Genomic DNA, 11,491 nt, shown 5'->3' with positions numbered 1-11,491 from the left:
TACGTAGGCTCACACAGCGGTCAGGAAGTCATCTGTGTGAGCGAGAAGCTGTAGTAGGAAGGAAGGAGTTGCACAAGCAAATCTTTTTTTTTCTCCAACCTCCTGCGCTCCATGTACATTTCCTCTGACTGTGTAATACCGTTTTCCCAAAGCCAAGTATTCACAAGAAGATGAACAATACCCTTTACCTTCAATGAAAGAGCAGTGTCCGCATCGGTGTCATGGTACAGGATCACATTATTGGCCATGTCAAAGCTTTCTCGGACCCCCAGATGGTAAAAGAGTGAAGGCTGTCTGGAGACATCACTCATGTCCACCACGGCAACATCTGAGATGAACAAGGACAGGACAGGACACGGTGTGGGAGAGAAAGAGAGGTGATCAGTCTACTGAATCTACTTCCTGCTGATCACCAATGGGGAACTACTGCAATTTGTGTTTCTACCAACAGTCTCTTAGGTAAAGCAGAAAGTGATGAGTCCTTGGCTTAAAATGACCCCAGGAACAGTGGAAGAAAAGCAACAAGAAAAACCTCTTCCTTCCTCAAAGTGCTGGGAACGTAGCCTCACTTAAAAATTGCTGATTAATTTAGTTTCACTGTTATCTTTATTAGGAAGTATGTCATCTCCAAAGAATATACTTAGCTTATGTACAAATTATAAAGTATAATGAAATGTAAAACAATGCTCCTGCCATGCAGCCCAAGACATAGAACATTATCTGTATTCTCAGAGTCTCATGTGCCTCTTCCCAGTCACATCTCCTCCCTCCTGCTCAGAGAACACCTGTCTTGATCTCCATATTTATCGGTTCCCCGCATGTTTATGTGTATATATAAAAATATATATGCACGCACATGTATATATACGCACATGTATATTAGGTACATGCATGCACAAGAATATAGATTAGATATGCATATATTATATATGCTTGTTATATATACACATATATACTTATATATGCATGTGTGTAAACAGTATATTGTTTAGTTCTGTATGTTTTTGAACCTTATATACATAGTGCCACACCATATGTATTCTTGGACTTGCTGTTGGTTGGTGTGATACCACCAGTTTGCACGTCTAGGTCTAATTCAGCACCACATTCCATTATATGAGGACTGGACAGAAATTTCTTTATCCATCCTGTCTAAATGCATGTTTTTTTTTTTCTTTTTCCTATTTCAAACTGCTATGATGAACATTCCTTCTGGCTCACATGTCTACCATCAGCTTGAGAATGTAGATCAAATGCCCCTGGAGGTATGTCCCACAGAGACTTATTCCAAACAGGGGAACAACATATCACATCAACAAGGAGAGTTTTTAAATGAGCCTAGTAATATTGGATACCAGTTCAAAACTCGTCATTTTTGAAAGTATAAAAGCTCCAAGTTTGACTGGACCTTCCCTACCACATGCAGAGATTCTGGAAAGAACATCCAAGACTTACTCTTGCACTGCTGTGACTCATAGGAAGTCACCGAATATCCCAAAGACGCAGAAGAGAGGTGAGGTGAATGGGCGCAAGAAGAAACAAGGAGGTGGGCAGTAGCCCCATCAGCACCAGGAATCGCTGGCTCTGTGCAGGAGGTGTTGGGAGTCCTGAGGCCAAGCGTCAACAAGCCCTGGGCGGGCCTTTTGTTTTCAAATTTATGGATTTCCTGCTATATGCCAGGCATTGTGTGGAGTTCAACAGATAGAAGCGAGAACAAGGCCTAATCCCTTTCCTCCAAAAAAAAAAAAAAAAAAAAAAAAAGTGTATAATACAATGAGAGTGATAGGAAGGAAATGGTGGTTAGAATCAGTCAGGAAGGCAGAAATGAGGGGGAACCATGACAGAGAACCCGCAGGAGGGTACTCAACCCACACTGGGGTGGAGGTCAATCAGGGAAGGCCCACAGGAAGTGATGTTGTCTGGGATCTGAAGGTCCAGAAGAGTCAGGCAAATTGGTGTGAGGGTGAGGTGATGGAAAGGGAAAGAAAGAGAAGACAACAAGTGCAAAGGGCCAAAGGTAAGATGGGGTATGTTAGGGCAACTGCAAATAATTTCAGAAGATGAACCTGGAAGGGTTAATAGGTGCCAGATGGTGAAGGGGTCTGAAGGCCATGTTAAGAGGGCTGCCTCTATCTTAAGGCGATGGGAAACCTATGGTAGGGTGGTTTTTTAGATTTTACTTTTTATCATGGAAAAATACAAATACATATAAAAGTAGAAGAGTATAATGAAACCCCCATAGCCCCTTCACTTCCCTCAACATCTCTCAACTCAAAGCCCGCCTTGTTCCATCTCTGCTGGCAAATCCAAGACATCATTTCATTTCATTTCCAAATATTTCAGTACATACTGCTAAAAGCGGAGAAGGCAAAGGAAAAAAAAATCACTATAGTGGACGCCTGGGTGGCTCAGTTGGTTAAGTGTCCAACTCTTGGTTTCGGCTCAGGTCGTAATCTCAGGGTCGTGGAATCAAGCCCACATTAGGCTCTGTGCTCAGCAGAGAATCCGCTTGGGATTCTCTCTCCCTCCCCCTCTGCCTCTGCCACCCCCCCGCCCATGCCACCCTGCATGTTCTCTAAAATAAATAAATAAAATCTTAAAAAAATATAACTGTATGTAGTCTCAATGTCTCACTTAAAAGTTCTAAAAAAAAAATAATCATGAGGGGTTTTAAACAGGAGCCTATCATACCCAAATTCACCCTTTTGAGGTTGTTGCTCAAGAAAGGACAAATGAAGGGCGCCTGGGTGGCTCAGTTGGTTAAGCGACTGCCTTCGGCTCAGGTCATGATCCCGGAGTCCTGGGATCGAGTCCCGCATCGGGCTCCCTGCTCAGCGGGGAGTCTGCTTCTCCCTCTGCCCCTCCCCCCTCTCATGCTCTCTCTCTCTCTCTCTCAAATAAATAAAAAATCTTTAAAAAAAAAAAAAAAAAGAAAGAAAGAAAGGACGAATGAATATGCTGAAGAAACCCTTTACAACCCAGTGTGGTTATCTCCAATGGGTAACTGCTCCCCACAGACATTTGCTTAGAGTCAAAAATCACACTGCAGCTGAATGAATCAGACATTCTGCTTATGGGATCGTTCCCTGGACTCTACCTACTCACATCAAAAAGCATGGGTTTCCTACCGATGCTATTAAGAAGCGGCAACACACGCTAACACCAAGGCCATGGCGACTGCTACAATTAGTTACTTGAGGAAAGCAAGCAATCTGAAGACAAAGCAGAGTGATGGGAAGAGGCAGAGGACAGGGATGGAGGACAGAAGCCCCCAACTTATGTCGGCCATTTTTGTCGGAAACCTTCAACTTAGGGGAGTAGCTTGTCGCTGAGGAGATGACGATTTAATCCGGTGACACGAGTTCCTTCTTTCCTCTGCCTTCTCAGAGGTCTGTGTCGGGTCCTGTACTCTAGCCTCCCCACCTGCACTAAAGAGCCCCTCCGTGGCTCCACCAAGGGTTGGAATAGAGACTTTTCAGTACCTAATTAACCCAGAGCAGATTGATATTGCCATTCAAAATTCCAAGTAAGCCATGTTCAATAGAAAAACTGTCTCAGACCCAAAGCTGCCATTTTTACCTGATATTTGTCACTCAGGCCACTAGACTAAGTTTACACTGAGGATTTATACCACAATAACATTCAACCAGCTTAGTTTTACAACTCCTAAGATACTAATTTAGATTCATAAATGCTAAGTATGATTAAACACCACATTGGAATTTTTATATACAAGGCATCCAGGGTTGTTTGTTTTTTTTTTTCCTCAAGAGATCATAAGTTACCTAAAAGCTTCAATCACCACAACAGTCCCCTGCTTTGATATTTACAAAGTAGTTCCACAAACATCTTGGTTAAATTTCAGAACCACCCTGGTATACTGGCAGGGAAGGTACTGGTTTTACTTGGTAGATGGGGAAATGAAGCCCAAAGATTCACCCAAGGTCTCACAGCCAGGGCACAACAGAATCACGGCTCCCAAGTGTCCAGGTGAGGTTTCCTAACTTCCTGACTCACTTTCTGAAACATAGCCACCAGGGGTAAAACAGTTGATTTATCCAGCTAAATCTTGGGCAAACAGATCACAGATAAAAAGAGGTAAAAGGCAGATTTCCATTTGCAAATGCAGACCATGCTCGAGCAACCATTACCTTTCAGTTTCTAAGGACACAGGTCAGCTTCTGGGGAAAAGTCTGCATACAATAAACCATCCTTCTTGATGGGGACATATATGCACCTTACCCGTCTTGGTTTAACAACGCTTAAGAAGTGATACCACAACAGGGACTTGTAACAAGCCAAGGCTCCCCTTAAAATCTACTCTTATCTCTGGAGTGGGGTGGGAGGGAGGGGGTGACTGGGTGATAGACACTGGGGAGGGTATGTGCTCTGGTGAGCGCTGTGAATTGTGCAAGACTGTTGAATCTCAGATCTGTACCTCTGAAACAAATAATGCAATATATGTTAAGAAAAAAAGAAGAAGGTAGCAGGAGGGGAAGAATGAAGCGGGGGAAATCGGAGGGGTAGACGAACCATGAGAGACAATGGACTCTGAAAAACAAACAGGGTTCTAGAGGGGAGGGGGGTGGGAAGATGGGTTAGCCTGGTGGTGGGTATTGAGGAGGGCACATTCTGCATGGAGCACTGGGTGTTATGCACAAACAATGAATCATGGAACACTTCATCTAAAACTAATGATGTAATGTATGGGGATTAACATAAGAATAAAAAAAAAAGTCTGGATGGAAAAACAGTAGAAATGGACAATTTTTAATACCAGGCTGCTGAGTAATCTGAGAAAAAGGATTGGGGAGTATATATGTGTGTGTATGTACATATATACACATACATGCACACATGTACATATCCCCATTAGTATCAGGATTTGAAGTAAGGAACAAAGAAAAATGATAGGAATTTTACATTACTTGCCCCTGCCTCCCTGTAGTCCAAATATAATCTGTACATCAAAAAAAAAAAAAAAAATCTACTCTTAGCAGGAAGGTGTCTGAATTTAAAAACAAAGTGCCCTTCAAACAATTTAAGAATGCTAATATGAAACCAAGATGAATGATACATAGGATTTTAGTTCATTAAAAACTTTTGAACACTTAAACATTCTTTTTGTGCAATGTTTTATAAGTAGTAAGTAAAACTGTAATTTTCTAGTGTGGTTTAAAAGCATCTGATTTCCAAAGCAAAGCATTCATCAACAAAATGATATAATGGTAAATGATTTACCAAATAGTAATTCTGTGATTGTACTGGCTCATGCCAGTCTTTTTAAATATATTCCAGGCAATCTGAAATAACGAAGGTAAGATTGGTTGTATCTAAATGAACTAGATTTTAGAATAACTTTACTGCCAAAGACATTTAAAAAAATCTGATTGGACTTAGACAACATTAGTTATCCAAAAGCTACCTAAAAATAGCAGAGCCCAGATTTACTAGACAGGAAGCGCCTTCTACTTCTACTTTAAATCCAATTTTCCAATCCCATTAGGGGGAGGCAACCTACCAATTCAGTGTCAGGAAGTCAACAAATCCTTACCAAATACAACATCGACAGGGGCTGGGTGCCAGGTGCTTGAAGTATCACGTTGCAACGGGGAAGGCAGGGGGCAGGAGAGTGGGGACATCGGGAACCTATACCTGGCCCTCTATCTTTGGCTTTCCAGGATCTTTTTTAAAGAATGACCAAAAAATAAAATGTGTATACCTTTGTAAGTGTGATTGAGATGTGTCCACTACCAGTTTTTTTCAAAGACATATGTGAAATATAAGCAAACTATGATCTGAGGTGAATGGACACACTGAGCTTAATTTTAGAGCACTCACAATGAAACATTTGCCACATAAAACGTAGCATGACTTAAGTCACTTAGCTTGCACATGTTCATGTTGCTCTTTCAGCTAACGAGGACAAGACCACTGCACACCAGGGTGCGTTCATCACTTTAAGTGCTCTCAGTATTGGCGCCATCATCCATGACGGTGCCCGTCACAGCTCCAACTCGGGGTTCTCTGGCAGCCCCGAAATATACCACCTCAATATTTTCATCTTCACCACCTGAATGTTCTCTTCAGCTTCCTTCCACCCTTTTATAAAGGGATCTGCTTTGACCTAACTTCCTTCGGCAAAGTTTTTGGAGACATAGTTCTTAAAAGCCTTTTCTGACCAGCAGATAACGACTCTCTCTTCTGCAAGGTCTGTGGCATACATCACCTTCAAGAGGTGTGCGATTTCAGAGATGAGGAGAGCTTGAGGTACTGGGACCACACAGCACCAACTGTGAAGGGGTACCACTGAGCTTTTCTGTCAGAGTGACACAATTGTAGGAAACAGCGCTGCCTTCCTTAATTTGTTCTCTGATTGTCTCATTAAAATGACCGCCAGTCAACACAAGAGGACCTGTGGCTTTTACATCCACTTCAACAGTAACACCCCCCTTTTACTTAATGAAATCAGCTGTTCCTTCAAGATCAACTCTAGGTGCCAGGACTTCTGGCCGGACCACTGATTTCACCCATTCTGTGCTCAAAGCTTCCTGAGTGAGGTCCGCCCCACAGCCTGCGGAGGGGCACAGAGTTCATTTGGTGATGACAGTGGGAATTCACTGCTGGATACAGGGCCTTTTTCCTTCGTCCTTACCCCACCTAATTTCGTTTTTTTCTCCCATGTACCAGTACCCTTTTTCCTAGGTGGTTGAGAATCAATGTCCAGAGTTCCTGGTTTCCATCAAGCATGCCTCGCTAGCCACAGACTTCATGAAAATTACTTAACAAGGTCGAGTCTTTTGAATGCAGGATTCTCATTCTCAGGAAAGAGGATACCTTTTTTTAGTAAACCCAACCAACAAGTCTTACGGCATCAGCCTTGTGAGATCCAATGACCATCCAAGGGTCATTCTAGACATCAGAATGGTCTTGGCTCCCGGCTCACAACCAAAATAACTGGAGGACTACTCTGGAGACCAATCAAGAGCCTTTATGATATCGACCATTTCCATTGCCTCATGTTTCATGTATTCCGCTTTTGCTCCCAACTTTTAACAATCATACAGAGCATCTGGTATGGACAGAACTGGCCTGATACAATACAGCTGGCCTTGAGGATATTTTTGCTTGTGGTAAGTTGATCAGTAAGATGCAGAGATATTATATTCTGGTTACTAATGCTTCATGACAAAACATCTCAAAATGTAATGGTCCAAGTTTAAGTTCTGGTTCTCAGTCAGATGGAATAGACATTCCAGTCTGTCTCTCCCTGAACACATCCGTAAAAACTAGGCAGAATGGATCGAAGAGCTATTTAAGAATATGAAAAGGAAGCAAGCAGATTGGAGAAGACCCGATTCCGAAGTACCACCAAACCAAAATCAAGTTCCCCGTTTCCCCTCCAGTCTCCCTTAGCTCGGACTGAAGGCAGCCTGAAACCCCAAAAATGGGTGCTGGGCGTCGACGCAGAGAGCACCAGGAGAGGCCCTCTACTTCTGGCTCAGAAAGCAGCAAAGGGGCCTCCAAATGCTGAGAGTGAAGGCAGTTGTCCACTTTTCTCTTTTCTCTCTTCCCTTGCACATCCAGGACCCCTATGATCCCACAGCAGTATCAGGTGAGACCGTCAGGGCAGTGGTGCCTACAGGCGCCTGGACCTCTGAGACAGTGGAATCTTCTGCTCTAACTGGAGGAGCTGTGGTCCCAAGGAGGGTGGTGGTGAATCCCCACCGCTTTTTTCTCTCTCTGAATTCCTGGCCTCAAACATGGGCAGTTGTGGGAAGTGTGAGGCAGAGTGGGTTAACTAAAGCCCCGGTCTTCTGGCCACAGGACCGAAAAGGGGAGTCCCAGTAAATCACAAAGTACAAAGCCAAGCAGCACTGAAAAGACTTTGAAATCACAAAGGGCACCACAACTGAAACTGAACTTGGCAGCCTAAACCAACCAGGCTGACCACCCATTAAGGCAAAAATACCAACAGACTCCATAGGACATATGCAAGGCCTAGAATCTCATCAGAGGATTTCAAAAGATCCAGGGTACAATCCAAAATCACTTGGATCACTTCAAAGACGCAGGAACGTTTCAACTCACATGGGAAAAGACAATCAATGGACTCCGATAACAAGAGGACACAGACATCACAATTACCTGACAATGACTTTAAAGCAATTATTATAAAAGTCCTCCGAAAAGTAAGGGCAGACACTTCTGAAAAGAATGGGAAAAAAAAGTCTCAACAAATAAAAAGAAGAACCAAATGGAAATCTTAGGAATGAATAATATAATAACCAAAATAGAAAACTCACCAGAATGGCTCACAAGAAGAATGGACATGACAGAGGGGTCAGTGAAATTAAAGACTGCTCAGTAGAAATGATCCAATCTGAACAATAGAGAGAAAACAAAGACTTTATGCTCAAACATAGAAACATCTAGAAATTAAGGCCCTCTTCCAAAGGCCCATAAACCAATAGGTGAAAAGCGCAGGGAAGGATCATGAATAAACAGCTCAGGAAAAAAAAAAAGGGGGGGGGGGAAATATGCCCAACTACATGCAGAATAAGGGAAATACAAGCTCAAACTAAGATACCATCTCTCAACTATCAGATTACCAAGAGTCAAAAGATTGGCAACCAGTTTGGCCATAAAGAAGGACAAGGTACAAAATGGTATAACCCACAGATAGGAATAGGAGACTAGCTACAAAATTATAGGTGCATTTGTTCTTCAATACACAAATGTCACTCTGGGATACCTAATGAACAAACAAACCTATATACATATTACATAGAATCTACACAAAATTATTCACTGCAGCTTAGTAGCCAAAAATAATATATATATCTATATATCTATAGATATATATAATAATTTAGATATATATTCTAAGTATCCTTTAAGAAGGGATTGGTAAAATAAACAAGATACATCCACCCAACGAAGTACTATCCAGCTATAAAAAAGAAAAAGGAAGATTCCCATATTCTGATTGGGAAAATTGTCCAGGCTCCACTGTTAATGGAAAAATGCAAGATGCACAACAGTATATTGGTCTGGTACCTTTTAAATAAGAAAGGGAGAATAAGAATGCACATTCATATGTGCTTTTATTTACATAGCACAAGTGGTCACACTTTTTCCAAAAAGGACCAGATAAATATTTTTGGCTTTGTGAGCTACACAGTCTCTGCCATTACAGAGATGGATGGAGGTGTTCCAATATAACTTTATTTACAAAATGAAGGTGGCCGGCTTGCAGATTGCAGTGTGCTGACAATGGAAATAAAGAAGTACTATAAGGATAAATAAGAAACTAAAAAAAAAATTAGGGGAAACAGTGTAGATGGGATAAAAGAAATAAATTGGACTTCATCAAAATTAAAATTTGTGCATTAGAGACAGCATCAAGAAAGTTCAAAGATATATCACAGAATGGCAGAGAAAATTTGCTGATCATGTATGACAAGGGATCAGTCTCCAGGTCATATAAAGAATTTTTACAACTCAATAGTAGGAGGACAAATAACTAAAAAAACGGGCAAAGGGTTCACACAGATATTTCTCCAAAGAAGATATACAAATGGCCAAAAAACACATGAAAAGACAGTCAACATCCTTCGTCACCAGGGAAATGTGAATCAAACCCACCATGAGCTACCACTTTAAACCCACTAGGACAGCTACCATAAACAGACAAGAACCAGTATGATGAGGATTTGGTGTGACTGGAATGCTCATACGCTGCTGGTGGGAATGTAAAATGTGTAGCTGCTTTGGACAACAGCCTTTTCGAAAGCGGTTCCTCAAAAGGTTAAATATAAGGTGGATGCAACCCAAGTGTCCATTGATGGATAAACAGCTAAACAAAATATGGTATATCCCTACAATGGATTGTTCAACCTTAAAAAGCAAGGGAATTCGGACACATGCCGCAACATGGATGAACATCGAGGACGTTAAATGAAATAAGCCAGTCACAAAAAAATACTGTATGATTCCACTGACATGAAGTATGTCCGGTAGTCAAATCATAGAAACAGAAAGCACAACGGTGGCTGCCAGGGGCTGAGGGGAGAGGAAAACTGGGAGTTGTTCAATGGGTGGAGAATTTCAGTTTTTTAAGATGGACAAGTTCTGGAGATTGGTTGCACAACAAAGTGAAATGTACTGAATGCTACTGAACGGTTCATTTGGAAATGGCTGAGAGATTTTGTATTAGCTGCTTTTTAATCAGAATACAATTTTTTTTTTTAAAAGAAGCTTAAACAGAGAGTTACCACAGGATCTAGAAATCCCGCTCCTAGGCTAGGCACATACTCAAGAGAAAGGCAAGCAAATGTCTACACAAAAAGTTGCAGTGTTCTTCAAAATTAGAAACCACCCCCAAATCCATCCACAGATGGATAAAAACGTGGTATATCCATCCAGCAGAATTTCCTGCCACCCCCCAAAGGGAACACAGTCCAGACACGTGCGGCCACACGGATGAACCGTGGACACGAGCGAGAGGAAGCCAGTCTTTTTTTTTTTTTTTTTTTTTAAAGATTTTATGTATTTATTCATGAGAGAGAGAGAGAGGCAGAGGGAGAAGCAGGCTCCCAAGGAGCAGGGAGCCCGATGCGGGACTCGATCCCAGGACCCTGGGATCATGACCTGAGCCAAAGGCAGATGCTTAACCATCTGAGCCACCCAGGCACCTGAGAGGAAGCCAGGCTTACAAGGCAGGTTACATCAGGCCGCTGACATGAATCAGCCCATCGAGAGAGACAGAAAAGAGAGTAATGGTTGCCCGGGGCCGGGGCTAGGTGCTTGGAACGGGCAAGGACCGCGAACGGCACTGGCTTCTTTGCTGGGTGCAACGGCGACTGCCGCAAGGTTCCGGATCCAGGCGAAGCGCCACCGCGGGGGAGGATGCCATCCCAACGGAGCTGCATTCTCGGGGGCTTGCTCTGGTTTTTGAAAAAGTAGAATATTTGGGGCGCCTGGGTGGCTCAGTTGGTTAAGCGACTGCCTTCGGCTCAGGTCATGATCCTGGAGTCCCTGGATCGAGTCCCACATTGGGCTCCCTGCTCGGAGGGGAGTCTGCTTCTCCCTCTCCCACTCCCCCTGCTTGTGTTCCCTCTCTCGCTGTGTCTTTCTCTGTCAAATAAATAAATAAAATCTTTAAAAAAAAAAAAAGAAAAGAAAAAGTAGAATATTCTTAGCAGCAGCACCGTTCCTACCTTGGAACTACTCAACTGTTCAACAACAGAAAACAAACTGCGGTGTATGCTTACAACAAAATACTGCGGAGAAATGAAAACGAACGAATTATTGCTGTATTAACAACAGAGAGGAATTCCACAGACATAATGGTCAGTGAAAGGGGCCAGAGGCAACAAAAGGAAATTGTATTATTCCATTTATAAAAAGAGAGAGAGGCAAACCAAGAAACAGACTCTTAAGAGAACACACTGCTGGTCACCAGAGGGGAGGTGGGGGGGGGGGGGGG

General features: G+C 42.6%; 1 protein-coding gene across 1 annotated transcript in view; it reads right to left on the bottom strand.

The window, feature by feature from the left end:
• MAP3K15 (mitogen-activated protein kinase kinase kinase 15) overlaps positions 1-11,491 on the bottom strand; it is a 122,550-nt gene that overhangs the window by 100,921 nt on the left and 10,138 nt on the right. The window contains exon 2 of the mRNA XM_021683941.2: positions 189-328. Coding sequence (XP_021539616.1) covers positions 189-328 — 140 coding nt within the window. The remainder of the gene's footprint in view (positions 1-188; positions 329-11,491) is intronic.

The sequence above is a fragment of the Neomonachus schauinslandi genome, chromosome X, assembly GCF_002201575.2.
Source record: "Neomonachus schauinslandi chromosome X, ASM220157v2, whole genome shotgun sequence".
Classification (NCBI taxonomy): domain Eukaryota; kingdom Metazoa; phylum Chordata; class Mammalia; order Carnivora; family Phocidae; genus Neomonachus; species Neomonachus schauinslandi.
This window is presented reverse-complemented; position numbering and strand designations above follow the sequence as displayed.